This window comes from Canis aureus, chromosome X (assembly GCF_053574225.1).
Source record: "Canis aureus isolate CA01 chromosome X, VMU_Caureus_v.1.0, whole genome shotgun sequence".
Lineage (NCBI taxonomy): Eukaryota > Metazoa > Chordata > Mammalia > Carnivora > Canidae > Canis > Canis aureus.
Window position 1 is genome coordinate 6,682,032 of NC_135649.1, and position 27,064 is coordinate 6,709,095.

A 27,064-nucleotide genomic window follows, 5' to 3' on the forward strand; every position below is an offset into this window, starting at 1 on the left:
AGAGGCACACGACTCAATGTGCTCAACTACTCTCCCTGGAAGTGGCACTTTACTATTAGTTTTCATTAGTGGCAGTAATTTGTCACTGTTCTTATTTGATTATTTGAGGTGAGATTTGACAATATTGAGGATGGGCAAGAGGAAAGAAATAATTCCTGACACCTGCTCCAATTCTGTTGGTTTGGTGGTATTCTTAAAGTTGCCAGAACTAAGTCAGCCAGCATCTGGGACAATTGTTTTTTTTTTTAAATCCAGAGATTCTCCCCATAGGTTTGTGATAGGGCAGTGGACAGTTTGGTGTAGTGTCAACTGAAGACCAGGTTCCATTTCTGCTTCTGCTGTGTACTAGCTTCACCCTCGCTGTAGGTCATTTATAACCTCTCTGGGCCTCAATCTCCTGAAATAATTAGGGATGGCGCCGCAGTTTTGTATCAAAGATAATGGGGTTCATGTGCTTGCCAAGGCAATCATGTGCCATAGAAAAATCAGGTCATTCTATCAGAGGAGGTGGGCTACAGGACAGTATAAGAAGCAGAAACACAAAGAAAAAGAAGTGGAAGAAGTGGCCTGAGGGAGAGCTGAGACCACGATCAGAGGTGAGGGCAACTTGCAAAGAAAGCCAATTGGTCTAAATATGAATGGTGCTTTGGAAAAGGAGGTTGAAATAAAATGCATTAGGACAAAGTATTTCTGTTGCTACGGGATTGAGGGTCTGAGAGAGGGGAGAGGCCAGTGTTGTTGTAGTTGGTTTAATAAAAGAAGTCTGGCCCAATGTGAGATGCAGTGGGTCTGCATGCTTCATTTGCTGGGTTGTGGAGGGCAAAAAGGGGTGTGTGTGGATCAGTGAGGTGGGCATGTTGGGAGAACAAACAGATTGAGATCTATCTCCAGGTTTCCCATGCAGACTGTGTGCACGCTTTAAGGGTTCTCTCGCTGCAGGTGCATAGTGGGGTGGGAGGGCGAGTTATTACCCCTTCTTTGCTACATGAATAGATCAAAAAGCTGCACAGCTAGAGAGTGATGAACACAGCTCGTCCCACCCCCGGGCTTGAGCTCCTTCCTCTACACACCTACACCTCAGCCACGGAGAACATGAACTTGCCGGTCTGAAAAGCACAGAAGGGGTCAGAGAGAGGTGGAGAGAAGAGGTACCCCCGACCCCAGAAGGAGGCAGATGGGGAGCAGGGCAACACAGAGCACCGTGACGCCATCCGCCCAGCTCCACAGCCCTCAAACGAGCAGGAACACAAGCCTGTTGTGCTATACAATGTGGGCTTTACAGATTTAAGAATCCCTCACAAAATTTAGGACATTGGCTTCAGGATTCTTATTTTTATTCTAGGCATGGGAAATGAAACATGGTATTCTTCAATAAAGGAAAGCACACTCATTAATGGGACTGTTGAGAAAAAAAAAAACAGAATTCTATACAATCTATAGCCCTTCAAAAAAAAAATACGTTTCCCTAGATTCTCTTTCAAGAACAGAAGGACTTTTGTTACTTCCTCAAAGGGTGCTATCTTTTACGAGCTTATTAAGGCAACCTGCTTCTTTTCTTTCCATGTTTAAGTGACATTCTGTTGTTTCTCTAAGTGGCTCCTCCAGCGGACTGGGGCCGCCAGCCTCTGCCAGGTGTTCCCCTGGCTCCCCTCTCTCAGGCAGCGTGCAAGCACACAGGCAGCAGGGCCAGGCTGCTCTTAAGAAGAGACTCCAGTTGTGACCAATTAGGTGGTGATTTTGAAATGGGTCTGACATTCCTTTGGGAATTAAGAAAAGAGTGCTGACTTCACTTGGAAGAGAGGAAAACGTTGCCATGTAACCTTTCTCTGAACAAGGCAGCCAACATGCTAGCAAGGATTGGCTGTCTCTGCTTTATTTGACCCATCTCTGCCCAATGCAAGGAGCAGGTGGCTGCAGTCCCAAGGTGCTGCATGCCGATGGAGCTCTCAACAGCCCCCCACCCCCCACCCCGACCCTTGGGCCCCAGGAGAGATGGCAGAGGGGTTCCTGGGCTCTCACAAAAGTAGCCGGTATAGGGGCACCTGGGGGGGCTCAGTTGGTTTGGCGTCCGACTCCTGGTTTTGGCTCAGGTGATGATCTCAGGGTCATGAAATCAAGCCCTGCCTTGGGCTCCACGCTCGGCAGGGAGTCTGCTTGAGATTCTCTCTCTCTCTTCCTCTCTTGTTGCCCCTCTTCTGTCTTGTGTGCATGCTCTCTCAAATATATGAATCTTTCTTTTTTTAAGTAGTCAGCATATCACCAATTCATAGAGTCTCATCTCTGATCAGGGTAATGGGACTCATCAACAATGCTCGTGGGCTGAAAAGGAGGCACGGATATCCCCAACAGGTGAAATTGGTGCTCAGGTCAACTTGACAATAAACAGCTTTGTCCTCTTTATTATTCCTTGGGCTGCACTGTCACAGGGTCCCCAGGAACCCTGGGCTGCCATGAGCGAAGGCAGGCACCACAGGGTGTTGCAGGCAGGGATGGTGAGCTCCTCACTTCAGTAGGTGGAGGGAGGGGGGTGCAGACTTTTCAATGGCACACAAATTGTTTTCTTTCCTGGGCGGCAAGCCTGCGTGCTTTTCTCATGGCCACACTGATCATCATTTATCATAATAATGAGCATCTATAGCGCTTGGCAGCTTCTAAGGGAATTAGGACAGGTATTATTATCCTGTTTCACGGACAAGGAATGGAGATTCAGAACGATGGGAGTTCTCCGTCCAAATCACAGAGTGACAAACAGCAGGGCAGGCCCTGGAACTCCTGTTCTTCATATACCATGTCACCTCGCCTTATGACGCTAACAGCCAGACACAGGAGACCCATTTTCCCAGCTGGGTTCTGGTTCTTCCCTTCGCTTAAGTGTCTACTTTGGGAGTTGTCACTGACATCTTTTGCAGCTCTGGGCTGCCTCCGAGCCATTCTTAGGCACACATTCCCTCCCATCAGTAGCGGTTCCTACAACTTGCCTTCTCTCTCAAGTCTCTCCTCCTCACCACCCGTCCCCACCCTCCCACATCTGGCCCCCGCACCAGGGGCCACAGTCCCCACAACCACGTTCCCACCCATGCTGGTAAGGGAGGCAGCAGGGGTTTGAGGCTCAGATCCCAGAGAGCAGAAAGCCCAAGATTTAGGGTAGGCCGCTGGAATCAGGAGAGTTTCCTGGGGAAGGTGGGGAGTCTCAGAAGAAAGATCCAGAAAATCACAAGAATGAAACGGAAGCCTGGTGAGATGACAAGACTAGCTTGGCCGGGGATGTGGAGAGGACAGGTGGGAAATGAGCTGGGAGGTGTGAGCACCAGGGGCTTGGCTTGAGGTGACACGTGAGGATTCCCCATCAGGATACTCCCAGAAACAGCACAGTAATTACTTTAAACAGCTTAAGCAGATAGATTGCTTCATTATTAAAAGTCACAGAAATAAAGGTTTAAACTCACCCGCAAGATTTCTTCAACACAGCTTGGATCACTGGGAAGGCTTACCTAAAAGAAAATAAACAAACAAAAATTAAGCACCATCTAGTTGTTCTCAGAGAAGCTTGTTGCATAGTATTTTACACAGCAGGAAAAACGGTAATAAGGAAAAGAATGAGAGCTATCAATGCAGGGTTTTCTCCTGTTAAGTACAAAGTAGAAAGTGTCTGCTAGTGGCCAATTTTGTTTTGCTTTAATGAAGCAGTAAGACCACAGGGTAAGGTGCAGAAAGAGGGTGACTCATTCCATCACCAATTTTCTGTAGGAGGCTAGGGCTGTCCTCCCCCATCATGTAGGCTTTACTTGGCTCATTCATCCAAAGAAGGAGCTTGACTTCCCTAACTTTAAGGCTCATTTGACCCTCTGACAGAGTTTAATGTATTATTCATCATCACAGATTTTTAAAAGACAAGGCCTAGAAGGATATCTATGATCGGACTAAGTTCTTTTTTTTTTTTTTTAATTTAGAGAAGTCTAGCCAGATGCCTACAATTCATATCCAAAAAACCAAGGCTCAAACTCATGGGTAAATTGCACATGTGCCTTGGCTCTTAGAGAGAATGTCACAAACATACAAAGTGAATCCCATGAGCCATCTCTCTTAGTGTGACATCTTCCTAATCAATCGAAATTCAAGCAACTTGTAGAAATGTACTGAGGACTTACTGCCGGTCTGGCACATGGCTCTATCCTCCAGGGACTCTGTAATCAGTGAAAGCCAGAAGCTGAACACCAAAGTGAGACACCAGCTCTAAAGCAGCAACTGGGAGGGACTCAGAGAAAGGTCTGCAGGCATGACACCACCTGTGTGAGTTACAGGCATCCCCCAAATATCGCTGTCTCCTTCACACTTTCACCCTCTTCAGGACTGCAATTTTCTACTTCCACTTCTCTCCAGTTGTGGCAAGGAGAACATTTGGTCTCTTTAATTCACTGCCTCAGAGGACGAAAGGTCAGTCCTGTAAAGACAGCACTGCCAGAGGCTCTATGTCCCAGACCTCTTGCAAGGGCAATTGGGTGATGAACCCCTACTTACCCGGATAGGCTGAGGTAAGGACATAACTCTATTTGGGGGAAGTGGAAAACAGAACATAGCCCCAGTTCCCTTCAACCCGAAAAAGGACATGCTACAACCATCAGCAAATCTTAATTTAGCATTAAGGTCGCTACTGTACAGGCATTAATTTAAACCTTTGTTTAAAGGTCTTTGCTTCAGGAGCATAAAATCCCTAGTGGCAGACGCAGGCTGAGAAAGAGTCACCAATAACAAAGGGGCCATGGGTTATCCCGTATGGTTCCAGGTTACACCTGTTACCCTGAAGTAATTATTGACGGTGTCACCTTTCTCCCTCAAAAATGTCGCAGTTTGGATGATGGCTTATACAGTTACTCTTCCTGGCACAAGAATATTCCAGTACCGGGTAGAAAGAACAGTAGAGGGATCCCTGGATGGCGCAGCGGTTTGGCGCCTGCCTTTGGCCCAGGGCGCGATCCTGGAGACCCGGGATCGAATCCCACGTCGGGCTCCCGGTGCATGGAGCCTGCTTCTCCCTCTGCCTGTTTCTGTGCCTTTCTCTCTCTCTCTCTGTGTGTGACTATCATAAATAAATAAAAAATTAAAAAAAAAAGAAAGAACAGTAGAAAGAGGCTGAAAAAGTGGGAATCACGGGTAGTTTGGCCTGGCACAGGTCATTCACTCATTCAACAAATTTTCTGAGGGCCAGGGCCCACCGTGCCTCCTGCCTTATGCTAGGCACAGATACAGTGAAAAGCCAAAGGACACACAGCTTCCTCCCTCATGCAGTTTGTAGACTCAAGAGTAAGGTGGATAGGAGGAATCGCCAAATGAAGGATTCTCTGTCCAAATAAGTGTGGGAAATACTGTGATCCACCCCCCACCATGGAAATCCACCACATGAATTAAAGGCTCTGAGCCATGGATCTAACTGTTCAGTGCAACACATCCCCAACTTTCTTGACCAATGAATTCCTGGGTTTTTAGTTTTTGTGATTTTTGTTTCCCAATCAACAATTACCACCATTCCATATGGAACTAGCATTTGCAGAACACACTCTGGGAGGTGCTGGTCTAACATACTACAGGATTACAGAACTCAACTGGTTAGTCTTAACAGCAGATAAAATCTCATTCCATTGCTCAATGCTCCAACAACTGTATTTTCCAAGACAGCCTTTGAACTTCCAACAAATAACCCGGGACAAAGGCCAAGATGATTATAGCAGAATAACATTTCAATATCGTTGTTGCATTCCATCCATGTGGGCTGTCTGGCCTCAAAATGTATGTGCCACTTTCATAAAAAAGTGAATACATTTCTCCTTCCACACAAAAACGTAATGTTAATTTTTAAACCACAGAGAAAAACATACCCGCAATATGCAGACACAACAAGAACGCTTGCCTATGCGTCTATAAGGAGGTGGGTGGGAGTTCTGGCCCTACCACTAGGGAACGGGACTTCGAAACTTTACCTCTCTGAGTTCCAGTTTCCCCAACTGTAAAACCAAGTAGAATAAAATAAAATCGCCATCATAATAATACCTGCTCCTTTCAAATCTCACCGGTGGTCTGTGAGCAGCAAATGAAATAAGTGATGTACATGTGCTCTGCACCCCACAAAGCCCCACACGATGATCTAGGTTATTACCCCTTGTCCCATTGTTCTCCTCACTGCTTTATTACAAAGTCGAGTCTTTCCATCTTTTCAAGGAAAGACCTGACTCACTCTCACCAACTGCAAATACCATTCCTACACCGGCTATTATAAATATCCATTTCCTTCTGGGGTAACCGCTGTCAAAATAGAAAGAGTTGTTGACTCGGGGGCTTTGCAGGAAATCTAATAATGACTTCTTGGGGTCAGGAGCAATCAGGATGGGGAAGGGCTCTACGGACGAGGACAGTCAAAGAAGTATGCGTCCATGCCGACTGTTCAGATTGTTTTTCTTTTTTAAGAAAATACTGGAATCCAGTATTGGCATGGAGTCACTAGTCCTGCAACTGGTCTAGCCTGCCCCACAGCTGTTTTCCCCTCAAGACAACTACATTTGAGCAGCAAGGGCTTTCCCTTCTGCGAGTGCTTCTGAATTAACCAGCAAGCATCTCCTCTGCGCCTAGACTAGTGTTAGGGATGGTGTGGTGGGGGCTGGTGACACAAACAGCTATGAGACTTGGCCTCTTTCTCTCGGAGTTAAATGTCTGGATGGGACAGCAAAAGCAAACAATTAGAGACCCACTGGGACATACATTGTAAGGTAGTCGTGACAAGGGTAATAGGATCGTATTCAGCACCCGACCGCCTATTCATCAGTCCTCCCCATTTATTTCTTTAGACAACAAATCCTGATTGAGCTCACACTGTGCTCAGGATGGTGCCAAGGGGAGGAGGGCTTGAGGACGCTGAAGACAACATAATTCCTGGCTTCAAGACTCCACGCAAACTGGGGAGACAAACATTGACACGGGACACAGACAATAGGGAACGGGAGGGCTGACAAAGTGGCGGGGAGAGGGTACCTACCGGGTTCACAGACAGAGCCATGTCCGACAGAAGCTCCCAGCCGCCGAGGTCCCCACTGTCGTCCTCACTCCACATGGGAGTGAGGAGCCAAGGATCTGACATGGCAAGAAGTGGTGGGGCCACCTGAGGCCACTTGAGTCTCAGCCCCCTGCGGAGCTGCGCGCGGGGGTCACTCTGCACACTTAAAGCAGCTGCACTGAGGCTGGGGCTCAGCCCCGGGATGTTGCCCAGTGGCACTCTCACCCCCCCCCACTTCTGTCTCACGAGCTTGCACACATGCACACGCACGCACACCCCTCTGGAGGAGTCACTCGGACAGGTGGGAAAGGAGACTACAGAACTAGTGGTGACAGTGGGATTAGAACTACTGCCCGCCGAGTTGCCAAGCTGCCGCTTAATCCCCGAGCCACCTTCTCCTCCCTTTCAATCCACTCCTGAGCACTCAGATAGTCCACAAAGCACAAGTTAGCCACTCAGAGCGGCGGCGTCCTTTGCATGCCCCCCTCTCCGCCCCCTCCTCCCAGAGCAGAGAGCAGGCTGCACGCCCGCACAGGGGAGGCTGAGCTCTCCTGCCTGGCCCCACACCACCCTGTCTCAGGCCAGGCACGGATGCGGTCCTCCCAGGGCCAGGGACGGCAGGTGCCCAGCAGGCAGGTGGGGAGTTGATGGGGAGCCCTCACAAGAGCCGTCCCCCCCTGCACGTGACCGTGCAGGCTGCCACTGCATGTAGCCACAGAGAGACTATGCACCGATCGTCTGGCCGCTGATAAATACATATCTCAGGAAATAACGAGGGTACCTTTAAAGCATCAAATATTCAATTAACTGCAGCAACAATAAACGAATTGCAGAGGATGGTTTAATCATCCTGGAATTAATCAGTTTGGAGCATACTTCTTGGCGATTAGGGTAATACAAGATATCAGAAATACCCTGATTGAGGCATTGAGAGACATAAGCAGCAGCTAGCACTAACAGACAACACGGAGATGGATGTAAAACATTCAAAGAATAATGATCATCACACCATAACCCAGGGAGGGGGAGCTCAGTGCATACCTCCCAGTACGCTACTATTAAGGGACTGTCGTAACAGAAGGGTCATTATTTTTTTTTCCCTAAAAGCACCCTAAGGTTGTCCCACAGTATCTGGTAATCAAAGCTCACTGTTCTAGGCATATTCCACCTTGACATAGACTTCGCAAAGTAAAACTCAAAAATCACAAGCTTAATTGCCGGCGAATGCTTGGATTCCCCTAACAAATACAAGTGACTGAGTGACACATGGCCACATACCACCCTAAACGCCCAGCCAAACAATATGCATGACTGACACCCCACGGTGCTTCCGGACTAATTCCGTTTGTATTTTCATTAACAAACTGCCACATTTATCCCCACGACTGATTTCTGGGGCACAGAGCTCCCCCGACACGGCATCACTAATAGAATGAAAAGTCAGGTTGTGATATTGCACTACCAAATGAGTTTGCCATCTTTTAAAAATGTTTAATCCCCATGGTTGGTCATTTGTAAAAACAAGAGGCAACAAGCCTCTGAAGCTCCGATTTGCATGTGCCTGGGGATCCCTTGATCTCTGCACCCCATCCGGGGAGTCTCGGGTTCTCTAATTTGGAAAACTATAAACCCAGTTCACATTAGGATCCATCAGCCCCTGGCTTCCTGCCTCACCTTAACCTGTCCCTATTCTAGTTGGTATTCATGAGTCTCTGATTAAACAGGAACAGTTAATATTACATAAGCTGCAGACGAAAGTCCTCAGGTAATATAACTTTAATCAAAACAAAAAAAGGTTTCACAATGGTTACACGGGTACAGCCAAGCAGCTCATCTTCTGATTTCTTTTATTTATTTATTTATTTATTTATTTATTTATTTATTTATTTTTAATAATAAATTTATTTTTTATTGGTGTTCAATTTGCCAACATACAGAATAACACCCAGTGCTCATCCTGTCAAGTGCCTCCCCTCAGTGCCCGTCACCCATTCACCCCTACCCCTCACCCTCCTCCCCTTCCACCACCCTTAGTTCATTTCCCAGAGTTAGGAGTCTTCATGTTCTGTCTCCCTTTCTGATATTTCCTACCCATTTCTTCTCCCTTCCCTTCTATTCCCTTTCACTATTATTTATATTCCCCAAATGAATGAGACCATATAATGTTTGTTCTTCTCCAATTGACTTATTTCACTCAGCATAATCTTTTTAATCTAGCCAAACTCCTAGCTGTCCAGAGTTGAATTTTACTTTCAAACATGTCTTTTGACCAATAGTTAAGAGAGTCACATGGTCAAAACAGCCTATGTAAAGCAAGCTAATAGTCACCATTCCCTCGAAGTAAAAGAGGAAACACAAAGGAATTTAATGTACTTACCACTATGGGCCAAGTATCAAAAAATGACCTTCTGTCTAGAATCTTATATGGCATTAAACTAAATAGGAAGGGGGCATGATTACATTTTATTTATTTGAGCAAATAAATGAGATAATTTACTCTATTTTTGGGGGGCATCAAGGGGTAGCAGAAAGAATACGGTCTTTGAAGCTGGACCGACTCGGATTCTAATCTCAGCTTCGATATTTAATTTGCTCTGTGAACTGGGGCAAGATCCTTGAACTTCTCCAAGTCTGTGTCTACCTAACTACAGGAGGGGAATAAAAAAATACACTTGTAGTACCGTTATGTGTCTGAGATGTACATCATAAGCCCCCTTCCCAACTTCTATTGCAAGTTGCCTCAAAGCCAGGTGTCTTGACACTTGGAATCACCAAGGAGACAGTCTGGTCTCCTTGTAAATTGGCCCCCATGACATCACATGCATGTCACTAATTGTTAAAGCCTATTGAGGGGGCCCAACGTATAAGGAGTCTCGGGCTGCTGCTCCATCTGGTGGCTCTCCCTGAAGATGACAAATGATGCTGAAGATGGAACATGAGGGGGGTAGGACAACAGAGTGACGGGGCGGGGGGAGTTGTGGGGGTGGGAGGGGGGAAGAGTGTGCAACGTGCTTCATTATGAGGACATCTCTTCTCTGATTACATTAGGCATGGGCAAGGGCAGAATGCATATGCAGAAAGGCCCATCATCAGCTGAGAGTACCTAATGGCAGATGGAATTTCAAGTGAAGAGTACTTAATTCAGTGGGCTCTGAATAGCCATTAGCTCACTGTTCATTTATTTGGTGTAATAACTAGCTTCTATAGAAGAGTGAGCTATAAATGGGGAGCGGGATTATGGTCTTAAAGAAAAATAAGGTACACATCTAGAAAGATCGCCCTAAGAAACCTAGAGGCTATCTGGAAGTTCTCTGGTCACCTGGGCAGGGCAACGAGGTTATTCTGGCCACTGCCACTGTGTCGCTATCCACAGCCAATCCTAGGCTACACACCGTTCACTGTGCAGGAGCCCCAGGGCCAGACCCCCTGAGTACACATTCTCGAGGTTTTGTGCCTAGATTCCTTAATTGTGTTGCTCACACATAAAGTGTATTCTCCTCCTCGTTGCCAGCCTCCCAATCTCTGGCCCACCTTGCTTGCCCTTTCCTGCCTGGGATCTTAGCCTTGCTCTTGCCCTATAACCCACAGACCCTCTGGCTGTGGTCTCTCCCCTTTGAGATTTCTAGAACCAAGAACCATTTAAAATAAGAATCTTATCCCAGTAAATCCCTACTTGCCACACTGCCATTAACCATTAATGTTAACAGCAGGATTGTGGGCAGGCCGATAATCTTCTAGTAAAAGAGGGTACTGGAAAGCAACAGATACAGACTGGAGTGACATCAGGCAACTTCTGAACTCTATCAATAGCTGCCGTTAATGAGGCCAGCATGCATGATGGACACGTATCGAGAAGATGTTCCAAGAAGCAAGTTCACTTTTGAATTTTGTCATTTAAAGAATAAACACTAGAGGTTTTAGAGTGTTCATATAATCCTAACACCCCACGATCACAGCAAATTCTCATGATATATGGCAACCAAACCATTGCCAGGCAGCCATCTCCTTTTCAGCTAACTATGATCTGATAAAGGAGGGAAGGAAAACATACCGACAGGAAACAGTTTCGTGTCCAGGTTTTCCAGCACTAATTAGCTGTGTGGTTTGGGACAATTCACTTCATTGCTCTCCAGCCTCTACAAGAAAGGCAGGGGAACATGCTACAAGTTCCTAATGTTTTGTGTCTCACATGATGTTACAAAAACAATCAGAGACCTACATAAGATAACCAACTGTTTAGTTTGCCATGAAAGGTCATTCCAAAAACAATATCCAAAAGGTAGGAAAGGTACAATCTCCAAATACATGACAGGTTCTTCAAAACATAAGACAGCAAACTTAGACCAACATCAAACATACATACCACCGTTCTTACAGTTCCCATTTTGCCACAGAATAACCTTTGTCTTGAACGGGTTGCCAGGTGAGATGATCTCTGGGGTATCTTCTGCATTTTGTAATTTGACACACCTTCTATTTGATTCTGTTACATTACTTATATTTTATTCTACGTAGCAGTAGACTTCTGGACAGTCAATTCTCTATCTCCTACCCATGGATTATTTTCTCCATGGACCACTGTTCTCTTTCCCTGCAGATGGCTTTTAAATGCACAAGAGAGGCAGACTCGTTTTTGGACCTATCAACAGAAACATAATTAAGAAAGCAACCCTCATGTAACAAGTCACACAGAACACACAGCACACACATCCTGTGGGCCTTACCTGTGAAACTGGTTTCACACCTTAGTCATCCTGAAGATGAACCTGAAGACCACTTAGGAAAGACCATTTGCAGTCTCTTTTGCTAGGAGTCCACATTCCCTACAGTACAGCATATGATCTATCATGTGCCGTGTATTCCAAAGCCCAACATGAATTCTTAGGAGGGGCTGGGGTGGGGGAAGGGGCAGGAGGAAAATCAGGTAGCACGGTGTCCTAGAAGCCTGGAGAGGAAAGTGCTTTAAAGAGAAAATGGCCATTAAATAAGATAAGGATGAGGACTTGGAGGTTGAGTTTGGCAAGGTCTAGGTCATGGGCAACCTTGGTCAGAGCTGTTTCAGTGGCACGCTGTGAGGCTAGTGTGAGCGCAAAGCTGACTGGAGTGTGTTGAGGAGGGAGTGGGAGGATGGAAGGAGAGAGCAAATGATCGATTCCTCCTGTAAAAGGGAGCAGAAAAATGGGGAGAGAGGAAGCGGTGATGTGGGCCAGGTCAAGGTTTTTACTTTTTTTTTTTTAAGAGAGATGATATTAAGGCATTTTATAAACCAGTGGGTGGAGAGAGGGGAAAAGTGTTGCAAAAGAGAAAGTGGATGGTTGTAAAAGCAAAGTCCTTGAGGAGGAGAGAGTGCATCGGGACACAATTGGAGAAGACGGCCTGAAACAGGAGCATGGACACTCTGGATGCTCCTTCCATTGTAACAGGGAGGGAAGGCAGAGTGTATATAGACAGAAGCAATTGGGTTAGAGCAATTAAAGATGAGAAGATGCGGCGGCCCTTGTCTGATTGTATCTATTCTGCTCCATGCAGTACGCGGCAAGGTCATCAGCTAAGGATGGGGGGTAGTTATTGGAAATGTGAAGAGAAAGGAAAGGCGGGAAATAGTTGTCTTGGAGAACAGAACCATGGATTTGCTAGGGATGCCTAACAGAACTCTCAGGTGATGTTGAAGGGAGAGACAGAGAGAGGGAGAGAGAAGAGAGAGCACTAGCGAGCTACCTGAGAAACACAGGAGATGCTGTGCATACCCTCAGTTGGGAGAGAAAGGAAGGGGGAGGCAGGGGGAAAGAGAAAGAGCTGGAGGCCAAGTAGCTCCAGTGATTTAGAAGGAGGTGACACTCTGCTCCCCACTAATAGTACTGCCCTTTCCAGCACTGATTAGCTAATTACCTACAGTTCACAGTTCTCCAACTGCTCTAATCCGTGAGAGGCTTCACTCTGTATGAAACAAGCAGAGAGCCCAGGAGCAGGAGTAATGATTTTCTGGGACCACACAGTGGCGAAGCCCATAATATTATGCAGAAGGCCAGATGAAAATAAGCCCAGGGCCAAATACGGCCACAGAGCTGGAGGATCTCCTCTCTGGGGCTAAATGAATTCAACTTGGTCTCTAGGGAAGCAGAGAACCCGATTAACCCACAGCCTCCTGAGACAGAGCATTCCTATACAGCATGGAAAAGAAGTTGCCAGATCGTTTCAAGAGGAGTTGCATTAAATTATTCAAATATTTTGCATTTACACAAACACTTATCATGTGCTCATTAGCATGAAAGATTTTATTTATTTATTTTTTAAAGATTTTATTTATTTATTCATGAGAGACACACAGAGAGAGGCAGAGACACAGGCAGAAGGAGAAGCAGGCTCTCTGTGGGGAGCCCAACATGGGACTCAATCCCAGGACCTCAGGATCACGCCCTGAGCCAAAGGCAGACGCTCAACCACTAAGCCACCCAGGTGCCTCAACAGGAAAGATGTTTCAAAAGATGATTTTCTCTTATAATACACCTTGGATGGACAAGTTCCTCAAAAGCATTTATGGTTGTATAAAGATACAAGGAGTTCTGTTTTTCTGGTAGCTCCTCAAGATAGTGCTACGGGCATCTTATGGGGTCTTCAATTAAGTGCTGTAACCCATTTATAAAAGAACCTTTTAATCTATCTTTGGATTATATTGTTTGAAAAACTTGCAGAAAATGAAGGTCTTTCCTTGACATTCATAATCTCTCACCCAAGAGAAAAGCACTCTGGTCTTCTGAATACGCAGCTAATGATATAAATGTCTATTGTAAAACGAGAAACCCAGATTTCAGTTGGATTTTTATCTAGCTAAATTCTCCTTAGAGTCACATAAGCAGAACAGACTCTATGAGTTGTACCCACACATGCCCTCAATAAAGATGTGACAACATCATACACTTGATAGAGAGTGGCTCCACTTTCAGACTAACCTCTAATGAACTTGGTGCCTTCTTGGCTCTCTAAACCCTGCATTTAGGATTGTCTTAATTGCCAGCGGATGACACCACGTTCCACAGAAAAAGTTACAGTTGCTCTTCTCAGACAGTGATGATCCCAAAGAACAAGCAGCACACATGGGGACTGAATCTTCACCAGCTCCCCTATTATTTATAACTCTAATTAAAACACTTTTATCTATTAATGCCAAGTGACACTGCTAAATATATTCAGGGAAGTTCACATTTTTTCCCTATACTTCTGAAATCTCTTAGATCTGCGCCCACTTACACGTGGTTTCACTGTTCGCTAAAATGAAACGATAGCTAAGAATAACTCACTTCCATTAGATTTATAAATCTCATTAATTAATTCTACATCTCCAATGGTGTAGAGACCAAACTCAAATGCAAGATCTAATTAAAGAGAAGTAAAAAAAAATGTTAAGAAACAACACTGAGATTGAAACACAGAAATAACTGTTTAGCCCCAAATTAATGAGGCGCTATGCTAAGCAAGCATGTCCATTAATCCCTAATGAGGATTTTAAACACATTAAAACTTCCTAATACAAAATGTTTGCCTTCCTTTTATCCAATAACAAATAAGCCAATAATTTTCTGGCTCTAAATGACACTATTAACTGTCACGGCATGTTTTATTTGACAAACCCTCCATTCAAATACTGTAAAACCAATTAATTTGCCTGCTGTGAAATGTGTTTCTTGATAGCTTTTATGCGATTTTTTTTCTTCTCAAAGAAATGTAAATAGGAGGTCAATGTAGGTGCCTGATTTTGCTTTAAAAAATATGCCACAGTAGCTATAGGTTGTCTACCCTGTTTGCAATTCAAATGAATTGAAAGACAACCTCCATTTTCAGGTCACAATTGCAAATTGGTCTCCTGATAAGTAAACTGTGTCAGAGTAATAGTTTGATTACCATGAAGATGGTCTCGTGTTTGAGAACAGAGAGTTGGCAAAATTACCACATTGTTTGATTATAAATAATGGTTCACAATCCTGGCCCTTACCACTTCCTGCTTTGTTAGGCGAACTGGCATTGTGACTTGTCTCCAGCTCCATCCAGACTTCCCCTAAATGCACCTGCTCGTGTTTCCCGAAACTGCTCTCTAAAACCGGACTTTATTCCTGATGCTTTTATTTGAAAACACCACAACTGGTTACACTTTTTTGTTGGCAGAAAAATCAATAGAACAAATACAAGAAGTTCCTGTTTCTTAAACTTCCCCTGGGTCTTACTTAGTATCTGCAGTTAGCTTGAGAGATGGCCCCAAGGCCCCATCTTCCGAGCATTTATGGGACGTTCTGAAACATTTGGCTCACGGAAGGGCATGGCATTTTTCCAGAAAATCACTCTGCAAACACAGACCCTTGACACAGCATCGTAAAGAAAAGGTCTGTGGCATTAAGTGTGGGCCTGCTCTGTGGTGCATCTTGAGACCACTGTATTATACACCAAAGACCAAAGAGGGAGTGATGCATGGTGTACCATGGTCTATGGAGTCTAACATTTTATGCCAATTAATGTGGACAGCATATGCATGGCACCAATGATCTTCACTTGTCTCACATCCGCACGAAAACCTGGGATTGGTTACTTCTGAGCTGTGAACGGCTGCAGGATAAACAGACACCTGGCAGGTGTTTATAATTCCAGGTATAATTACAACACATTACTGATACAAATAAAATACACTCAGTGAGATAACCACACTTATTCCTGAATCAGTGTGGTTGGAGGACTTCCAAACTTGGGGAGTTTAGAAAAAATCTATTCATGTTAAGAAAATTGTCCCAAATGGAAAATGTATACTGCATCCCCACTCCGCAGAGTACCCTGTGTTAAGCATTATGGGAAATTCAGTAAATGCAGTAGATGATAAAAGACTAAATATCCACAGGGAGCATATACTCCAGATGAACATACAGGACCTACATACCTACAACAAGTAATGACAGTGCCAGTTAGCACATATTTTCTGATCTTTGAACCAGGCACACGGACAGGAGGATTTTTCACTGAGTGAGTATGAGAGCCAGTTTGGCCATCCAGTCATTTGGATGACCAAATGTGCGAATTTCCAGAGTATCTAATACAGAAAGAATGAAAGTGATTATTTCACATCAGGACCATCCCATAAATCCCAATGGCAATTCTGCTTTTAAAAAAGACGGATGTGGAAAAAAAAAGAAGGATGTGGGATGCCTGGCTGGCTGAGTCAGTGGAGCGTGTGACTCTTGATCTCGGGGTCATGAGTTCGAGCCCCACATTGGGTGTAGAGATGACTTAAAAATAAAATTCTAAAAAATAAAATAAATAAAAGGACAGATGAATGGCTTTGACAATACTTGTAACAGGAAGTCACAGGAGGGAAACCTGTCTGTGGATCTGGGGTGGTCAGGCAAGGAAGTGAGTGAGACTTGACCTTACCTTTGAATAAGAACAGATTTGGACAGGTAGTAACTGTAGGTAGGCACTGTATGCCTTCTGGCAAGTTACAGTTTCTCCAGATATAAAACAAAGGGGCTGGCCTAGAATCCAGCCTCAGAAGTGACTCCAGTCCTGTTAAAACAAGTCTATCAGTCTGTGGTCCAAAACAAATTAATTTTAAGACTTCAACTTGTATTCATCAGCTGATCACTCATTAAAAGAACTCTCCAATATAGGAGCACGTGGCTGGCTCAGCCAGAAAAACATGTGACTCTTGACACCAGGTTGGTGAGTTTGAGTCCCACAGTGGGTGCAGAGATTACTTAAAATAAATTTTTTTAAAAAAAGCATTATATTAAAAAAGAAGTCTCCAATCTAAAATTAAGAGCTAGCAATTTCAAAGTTGTAGAGTGTACACAATCTACAGAAGTAAAAATGTCAAGCCATTTCAGCAAGTATTTTCGAAATGGAAACAGACAGACACTATGCATTAGAACTTCAGTGGAAGCATTTAAAATGTGAACGGTTTGCTTTTTATTATCAGGGAGACCACAACGACAATTAGATGTCATTTTCAAAAAGAACACGCTGGCCCCAAAGCAAAGTGCCTCAATCATGTGAGATCTTCGCGTTGAGTTAGAGGTTATTCCTAAATGGTAGTGAAAATATAATCTATACTTGGCTAAGTCAATACACTTGAAGCCAAAATATGTAGAAATGGGTCTGTTTGAAAAGGTGATTTTGAAAAATCTCATAATGGCTCCTAAATCTTCCTTTTTTAATCAAGATTTGGGAACGTATTGAGACAACCAGACATCAAGTGTGCTTACGACCTTTTCGACTGTCAGCCCAGACAGATTTTTATCTTATGCGAATCAACCCAGAGCCTGAAAGGTGCAGTGCCAGAGCATGAATCCATTTCACTAGACAGACATTGAAATTATAATTCAAAGTTCAACTTACTTTCGCATTTTCTACCACAATACTTTTGGCAGCCCAGGGCAGAAAGTCGAAACCTGGTTTCCAATGGAGACCACTTCTAGTGGTTTCTAAATGTTGGCAGCAAGAATTCCGTCTTGTCAAAGAGATCAACAGTCTCTGGCTTTCATTAATTTACTTTCAATGACTGCTGCTCACTCTGAGGAAGCCTTTCTTTACCTAAGGATGTTGACCTGCTGTTGGACCCCATCAGAAACAGACACGAAAAGATACTGATATATTAGGAGATTGGGAAATCCCCTCCAGTGGCCTTCACAGACTTCACAACTTCCATTAATTCTCACTGATGCCATGAGCACAAAAAACAAGATTTGTGGTGAAGACATATAGCTGGAATCTATAAAAGCTCCCAACTCAAGATAAATAAACTCACCAATATATATTATACTATAAAGTGTTATTTGATGATCTTTAGAATCAGTTTTAAGGGCATTCTTCATTCAAATGGATTATCATAAAGAAGAGGGACTTTTAAAATGTAAAGTAATATGCCAATTTAAACGATGCAATTACTAATACTTAGTGTGCATTCAGCTGGGTACCCAAAAGGCTCTGGGCTGAGGGCATACTGTAAAATTTATTGTGATCACCCTCATCTTGAAATTACCTGCCTCACACTAAGGTGTACTATAAAAATACATTTCATCAATTTCTAAATGTTTCACCTTTGTCTTACAATCCGTGTTCCAGAAGCAGGCATGATACCTTATCAGGATGCTACTAGGTTTTTGGAGTGGCATCAAACATCTATTTTGTAATGATAACCTTCCAATTAGCATTTTCAAAATTCTCAGTTTCTCTTCTCTATAAATGATAACCTAAACCCAAGTGAGATTTCCAAAATCCTTAATGTGAAGATCTTAACCCCTTAATTCAAAACTCCAAGAAGAGGTCCCTGGTGGCATCATTTCGTGCTGCTGGTCTATAAACATAGATTGATAGAGTTCCCATGAAAGCCACAGGAATTCAGGAGACAAGTTCATAGACTGCAACAAAGGCTCCCCTCTGGGACAAGAAGATACTTACCTCTGTTACAGGGCAAATAACGTTCTAACAAATTCCAAACCATCAACAAAAACAGGAAAACGATCACTTGTGGTCTAAAGAGAGACCTATGAAATGGCATACTGAAAACTTGAGAGAGGAAGAAGAGTGTCTTCAAGGTACACCACCTGTCCAATCATCAATCAGTGTCTGTGCTTTGAAGAGTACCTGCTATTGTTACCAGTAGACCACCCTGTTCCTCCAGCCAGGCTTTCCAAGTTCAACACTCAGGTCAGCACCTTGCTACTCTACTCTGCTCCCCCTTTGGCTTCCATTTCTTGACCATTTTCATCCAATTGAAGGAAATTCCTACAGATTCATGGGCAGTCCAAATAGGCCATGAAAACCGTCTTCCCATGAACAGTCACAGTCAATACTGATTTTAGAAATCATGGGTTTCTGGCGAAATGAGCTTACTGGTGCCAGGCTGAGGCTGGAATGAAGAAAGACACTTGCTCACCCAACACAACATATCCTTCCCCTTTTATTATTCCACTCAAGGAATGGGGAAGTAGCCAAATAGAGTTGGCAGGGGCAACTTTTTCATCTTTAGAAATTGGGTCCCTTGGAGTAAGATGGGTACTCTGAAAGAAGACCACCCATGATGGCCATTACAGGTATTGGTGGAGGCCTCTGGCCCAAAGCATTCAAGTTTTGATCATGACCTACTAAATCTGCTGGAGGGCAGAGAGGAGAAGGACCAGGTAATAAGTGAAATAACTCTCTAGTGATATACGTGCCATCTGTCACCTGAGAATTTAGTTCTCAATGGAATGCTTTTAGTTGCTTGTCCAGTAATGGATACATTCATCTCACAATATACTCTTGCCAGAAAAAGGACGGGGTTTTATATACTCCAACCTTCCAACATGTAGCCCATTTTAAAACTAAGAACCAATAAAGTGCAGAGAGGTAAAAGAGTTGGCTCAAGGTCACATGGCCAGGTAGAATGGAAGGACTGGGGCTAAACTCTGGTCCATCGGACTGAAAAGGTCAAGTTTTTGTCATCATATTATACAACCACTAACTTACATAATCCCCATGATGGAAGACTCATTACCTCAGATTCCATTTAATCCGATTCAAGTCACGTCAATTCAATTAAACAACTAATGCAGCTCTGCTCAAGCTTCTTCTGGAAGATCTAAATGATCTATTTACACAGTCTCCTCTGTATTCTGTTGGGAAGTGGTGGAGTGGAAGGAGGGCAGCAGGGGTGCAGCAGGCAGAGTAATGCTGGCCTTACTCCTGAAAACAGGATCTAAATGAGGCATCTCTTCAAAAAATTTAAATTTTAAATGGTGTGATGCCGTGGCAACTGCTTTTTCTTAAAGATTTTATTTATTTATTTATGAAAGACACACAGAGGGATAGAGAAGCAGAGACATAGGCAGAGGGAGAATCAGACCCCATGCAGGAAGCCCCATGTGGGACTCGATCCCAGGACTCCAGGATTATGCCCTGAGTCAAAGTCAGACGCTCAACCACTGAGCCACCCAGGTGTCCCAGCGATTGTTAAGAGTGTGACAACAGACATGTGAGAAAGCCGTGTGCAGGCCACAAGACACCTAAGAGGGAGGCAGTGTCTGGCGCATTTTTGATTTGCTCACACTTCAGTCAGGGGCAGCACAGGCCCCACCCTCCCCCACCAGCACCACCAGAGGCTGCATGATCAGAAAGTCAGAATCCAGCTCTGCCCGGAGCTATGGGGGGAGGTTTGGGCAACAGGCCAAAGGTCCTGCTTAGATTCTTTGGCTCTGTAGGTAGGGGCATAGCGGTAATGGTCATTGCATTGGCTTCCACAGCACCACGTTTGGTCTAAACACCTGAGGCAATCAAAGTAAAGAGACAAGAAACTGGGAAGTATTGAGAAGAGAAGGTTAGAGGAATAAACCCATTTTGTAAATGACCCTTCAAATGACTACATCATAGTGTGCTCATCGAGATGAAGTAAGCTCAGAGATAGGCCCACCCCCCTGTAAGTGTCCCACAAACATTTCTGTGAACAATAAGCATCTACATGACCACTTTAACACTAAACCTCTAACCAACCTATGGCCTGACAGCAACATCCAGGCCTAGTCCATCTAGACTCTAGAGTGAACATTTGGCTGCCCCCAAGGCACACTGAATGCTATATGCAAACTACCCCAGCAATAGCATCTTACATAATTATTTTCACAGCTAACTGCTTAACAGTATACTAAGCTAATGGTAAGGTGCAAAAACTACGCAAGCAAACTATGATGTCAACAAAACCTATAACATGGGTATAACTGTCCTCATTTTATGGATGGTGAAAGTGAGGTTCAGAGAGGTTAAATGATTTGCCCAAGGTCACACAGTTAACATGTGATAAAGCCAAGATGGCAAACCATGTCTGTATGACAATGGTTCTTAACCATTGTCTGAGGAAAAAAAAAAATGTTACAAAAAAGTAAAGTACGTAGTAGCCCTTATTAAAGTTGTGTTAATTCTTTTCACTTTGTAAAACTCCTTTGTCATACCAATATAACAGAATGTAGTGAACATACAAGTTGCAGTTCAACAAGCCCAATTTTTCCATTGTTCGGATGAGCATAAGATTATATATGCCCGGCTGTGTAGGATAAACAAGATATCATGATTATTTCTTTGCATTCACAACTACTATGGCCAATGCAATCGCTTCAAATTAATCTATACAAAGTAAATGTGTAAGCTTAATGGGCTATTTCAAAGGATCTCAAAGAGGAACTGATTAAAATGGCCATGAAAGGATTCAGTGGCATTTTTTACTTTGTATATAACAAATTCAACCAAACCAGAATGTAAGATTATGTAGAGCCTGTTGAATAGAGACAAGTCACTCAGAAGTGAAAGTTTATAGAAAAGGAAAAATTTGAATTGACCTGTTATGGATTTCTGCATTTGAAACTTTAGTGTTTCTCTCTGCAGATGTGAAATATGGATGCAAGTGTATATGGAATAGATATATACTGACCCACAACTGAGAATCTAATGGCAAAATGGATCCTCTTTGAGTGAATTTCAAAGCCAAATTTTTCAAAGGCTGCATTTCTCACAAATTCCCTCTAATGGATACACTACTTGTTTGTTTATTCCATTTGGCTCACATGAGAGAAAACCTACTCTTTCCTGTATTATCATGACTGGAAGCTTTCAAAGTGAAAAACTCTGTGGTCCAGTCAGGTTTGCAATGCTCCTTACACTTTGATCATGGTCTAGCTGACCCTCTGACAACCGGTTCCGCTGTCTGGTCAATTCAACTTACCAAGAGACTTGTATTTCCAACTCTCTGTTTCTAGAGCCCAAGATTGGATGATAAATACACTTCATAATTAGCCTGCCTGATTTTACCAACAATAGAGGGGAGTTTTTAAAATGTATGGTTTACCAAGGGAGGACGGGGGTAGCTAATGGAAGAACCTTGCAGCCGAGGTCAGAAGAGCCTGGTTCTACTCTTCCTTCTGGATCTCTCACCCATGAAATGAAGAAACTGGAAAGAACACATATCCCAGATTTTACAGAGCTCCCCAAAATAATACTGTGGCTGGTGCTCAAATGAATTGGTTATACTGAAATCAAGAAGATTGGGAGAATCTTTTTATAATAACCTACAAGTAATGATTCCTTTTCGGAAGGCGAGTTATACTTTCATCCAGAGTGCTCAGTAAGGCTTGGACTCTCAGACCTTCTTCATTTTGTCAAGACAACATTGGATAGTTTCAAACTATGTCATCTGAGCCAAATCTCACTATTTATTCTGATAGTTGGTGTCCATTTTTCATCAAGTGTTTGTCTTTGGTGAATCACCTCTGTTCTCCAGGCCAAAGACTTCTTGATGAAATGAAGGAGTCTGATTCTCGCCCTGGTCTATACTGTATAAGAGCCTCTATCCATATCCCCATGATCCGCAGGACCTCCTGGAGTGTTAAGGCGAAATAATCACCTTTGGTGATAACCAGTATATCCGTCCCAAATCAGAGGATGCAGATCCCACTGGGACAGTGGTTCAATTAGCAAGTGGCTAAACTGGTAGGATAGAAAACTCAAATCCATCGTCCTTTCCCAGCATCAAGCTGCCACTCATTTCTGGGGTTTAGATAAAGACTGCAGGACTAGATTCTTCCTTGGCTGAGATAGGGCGTGGGTGCATTATTTTAGAAAGCTGACTGACCACATGCCTGTAAAGGCAACATGTTCTTAGGACACACTCTAAAGCAATTTAAAACCAAATAATCATTCCAAGAGATGACAGACAATAATCTTCTTCAGTAGTTCTGGTGGGAAATATACCATCCCAGCTCTTAAATTCATCAAGAAATTAATGCCTTCCAGGGGTATCATTTCTCCCTAGAACACATCCAAGTGGGCGTCATTTAGTTCAGCCTCTTTAGTAAATATGCAGTAAGTTGTATCCATGAGCACAATAATCCAGGCAAACGTGCCTGTGCCATACAAGCAGGGCTTGCAAATGATGCTCCTAAATTGTGTTAGTACGTTAACAACAACAACGACAACAAACAAACAAACCAGAGTACACATAACAGCTTCAAACCTGAAGCCGACAGGAATCAGTTTTTAAAAACTAGGTGAGCTGTTGGCTCCGAGAGGCCCCGCCAGGCTCTCTGCCTTCACCGCACTAGCCCCAGACTGCAGAATGGGAGGGTGAGGGATGGGAGTTCCTGGGAGCAGTGCGGCAGCCAAACAAAGAGGGCCTCATTACCATGCGAGGCACAACAGCCTTCAGATGTGATGAGAAACGTGACTGCATGACAAACCGGGCCTGGGGACATTTCAAAATCTGACCACCCAAGCATGCAGAAGAGGGTGGCGCGATTGGGGGCAGGACAGTGGGAAGGTGGGTCGGCTCTGCACGGTGAACGCTGGTAAAGGCCCCAGAAAGAAACAGCCAGGGCCCCTTGGACCTGCAATCACACAGATTCTATATGAATAGGGAGCCACACAGACACAGTTCTCGATATGTGGCTTTGTGGAACTGCTGGAAACCAAAAACCTAATGGAAGTACATGCTTCATTTTTATGGCATTAGGCCGTTTAGTATGCATTTTACACACAATTCTATACCGCTCTGGAGTGAGTGTGAAACCAACCGCCGCCTGTGGATAATTCCAATGAAAGATAAACAATCACTGAAGTCCCTCTCCCCGCCCCAGATGATTTTTTCCATGAGGTCTAAACCAGTCAGAATGTGCTGCCAGAGGCACTGAAGCTGTGCTTGGTGGGGAGAGATACATCAAGTCTCAGATAACACAGATGATGATTTAGCCATCCGCTAAGAAGGCTCACATTAGAACCTGGAAGCTGAAACTGAACAAAGTACCCTTAACTAAAATATGGACTTTCTTCAACCACCAAATGTGCCACTCTATCTTGAAAGGTGTCTGCTACAGTTCTAGAAGGACAAGATGAACGGGGAAAGAGAGTTTGCAAATTCCTCTGCTCGGATCAATACAATTCCCCAGCTCTAGAGTCTCTTTATTGATGACAATCTCTTTCATTGTAGTGATTAGAGATTCAGCATCTTTTAATCACTTTCAACATGACAACTACACGTATCTATATCTCTGTGATTTACAGCAATTGACACAGTGTTAAAAATCGGTGATTATGAGGTTGGCTTTTTGGTGTTACTGATTTTCCGATCTATTTCAACCAAATTGCAAATAATGCACATTAAGCCACTGTTGCAATGTTGACACTAGCAGGCAAAAGGAAATCTGAGTTTGATTTTGACACTCCGATGCTAATGAACTGAAACTATAATGAAGAACAACGTCGATGTGAACTTTCAATTTTCCTAGTCTCATAACAAGTGCCTTTCTTCTGCTTCCTAACTACTGGACATTGTGGCCAATCATCTATAATACGCTGTTGTTATTGGGAGGTTTTGGGTTTTTTACATAATGACACATATTTTGGAAATGTAGTAGACACATTTCAGTTTGGAGTGATAATGAAACAGCTTTGCCTATCCACAAAATAAATATCACATCTCAAAGAGGCAGCTTAGACTGCTCCCCCCACCCCCGTCACCACATACACATATACACACACAGATACATATTGATTGTTATTCAAAAAACTGATTCAGAAGGTTGACTAACTTTTCACACCATTCCATACTTTTTTTTTACACCATTCCATACTGATGCACAAGTTCCCTTCCATTACATAGAACTGGGTATAAAATCATGAAATGTAATCATAGAGAGACCACCTTAATAAAAAAGTTAAAAACCTAATTCTGGCTAAAAATTGTGACCAGACACCTCGGTTCTTAATTAATTAATTAATTCAGTAAACATTTGTGACTAATAACCACCCTTTACTGAAGCATCTATTATGTGCAGGTACTTGGCACATATATAAACTGTAATGTTCATAATGTCCATGAGGTAGGAACCAGTGCCTCACATTTAGACAGGGAGCAGGCTAGGACTGGCTAACTGGCCCATGGATAAAGAGAACTGAGATGAGAACCTAGGCCTGTTGGTCTCCACCACATCAGGCCCATTGCTTCTTCTACTGTAGTCCAGGCACGGCACTAGACAATGCTCCAAAGACATGTAAAACACAGGCCCAACCATTAATGCTCATTGCTATGGTTTAAATTGTGTCCCCCAAAATTCACATTAAGGTCATAACCCCTAGTACCTCGGGATCTGTCCTCATTCAGTGATAGGGTTTTTTCATACGTAATTAAGTTAAAATGAGATCAATTATGGTGGGCCCTGCTCCAATATGCCTGATGCCCTCACACAGGCACACCTCGGGGATACTGCAGCTCACAATAAAGTAACTATCACAGTAAAGTGACTCGAGTGACTTTTTTTGGTTTCCCAGTGCACATAAAAGTTATGTTTACACTATACTATAGTCTATAAAGTGTACAATAGCATTATATCCAAAATAACAATGTACATACCTTAAACAAGAACTCTGTATTGCTAGAAAATGCTAGGCATCATTTGGACTTTGAGTGAGTCGTAATCACTGATCACAGATCACCACAACAGATACAATACTAATGAAAAAGCTTGAAATATTCCCAAAATTACCGAAATGTGACACGGAGACATAAAGTGAGTGAATACAGTTGGAAAAGTGGCACCGATAGACTTGCTCAATAGTGTTGTCACCCACCTTCATCTTGCAAAAAGAACCAACAACACAGTATCCGCAAAGCACAATAAAGAAAAGACATGCAGATGGGGGAGAGACTGTGAAGACATGGGGATAAGACAGCCATGTCCAAGCCTGGAACAGTTCTCACAGCCCTAGGAAGAAATCAATCCAGCCAACACCTTGATCTCAGATTATGAGACTGTACATTCCTATTGTTTAAACCACTTTGTGGTACTTTGCTCCTGTGGCCTTAGCAAATTAACATAGTCAATTGGCCTAGTTGGTGGGAAAAAACAAACATAGGCATGCCCATGCTACAAGGCAGACTATACAAAACGATGAAAGGTGGGGTGCCTGGGTGGCTCAGTCGGGTGACTCTTGATTTTGGCTTAGGTTGTGATCTCGGGGTCGTGGCACCCAGCTCCAAGTCAGGATCTGCGCCCAGCATAAAAGCCTCCTTGGGATTCTCTCTGTCCCTCCCCTTCTGCTCTTCCCCCTTCACCCCACTCTCTCCCTCACTTAAAAAAAAGAAAGAAAGAAACGACAAAAGGAAGGTAAGAACACTGTTCAATGGCAGGGGCAACAGTGTTAATTGCTGTGGTGGGGGTAGGAGAAGGCAACAGCCCTGCCAGAATAATTCCCCACATTGATAGATTAAAGTGACAACAATAGAAATAAGAACTGCAATAACAGTAATGATTAATAATGATACAAATTATAGTCACATTTACTAAGTACTTAATGGGTGCTAGGCAGTGCGCTAAATGTCCCACAAGGATTATCTCATTTAATCCGCACAGCAATCCTGGGAGGTGAGTGCGAGCATTATCCCCATGTTCCACTGGGCACTTGCCAGACCACAAACTTGGGTATGAAGCTACTCAATTCTGTTCCCCATGCAGCAGGGATGCAGAGTGCCTCTTCTTCCAGACAAAGCCCACACTCAGGTGGGTTTCCTTACCCCTATCCTCAATGATCCCCTAAAAAGCTTCTCCTGTATTGCTCACAGACTGATTCATCTTATATGTAGTCCATTTCCTTTTTGGCACTGAGCTTCCAAGCCAGTGCTAATTAATTTCTTACAGCTGGCCTTCCTTCCTTAAAGCAGGGAGGGTATGTAAAGATTCTCCTAAGAGAGCCAGTTCCCCAGAGCCTGGCTTCCAGAGCACAAAATCAAAAGTAAGTAGACATGGAGTGCTAAAGGGCCCCAGGTGCAATGTGCAGACCCAGGAGTCCCACATTCTGTGTCCAAGTGAGTCTATGGGTCTACACTGAACCACCCCCTAACTCATGATCCCCTCCCTCCCTCCCAAGCACAAAAGCTCCAGAGCAACAAATGCGTACTTGGCGGTGAATACTCATTTTTTAACTTACCAACTGTTATTAAAGTAACAGATGGTCATGACAATAACAGAA

The 27,064-nt window shown here is 43.7% G+C and overlaps 1 protein-coding gene across 6 annotated transcripts in view; it reads right to left on the reverse strand.

Moving 5' to 3' along the window:
- Positions 1-27,064, reverse strand: part of AFF2 (ALF transcription elongation factor 2) — a 471,048-nt gene that overhangs the window by 182,687 nt on the left and 261,297 nt on the right. For all 6 annotated transcript variants that reach the window (XM_077888758.1, XM_077888756.1, XM_077888755.1 and 3 more), the window contains one exon: positions 3,447-3,491. In XM_077888758.1, coding sequence (XP_077744884.1) covers positions 3,447-3,491 — 45 coding nt within the window. The remainder of the gene's footprint in view (positions 1-3,446; positions 3,492-27,064) is intronic.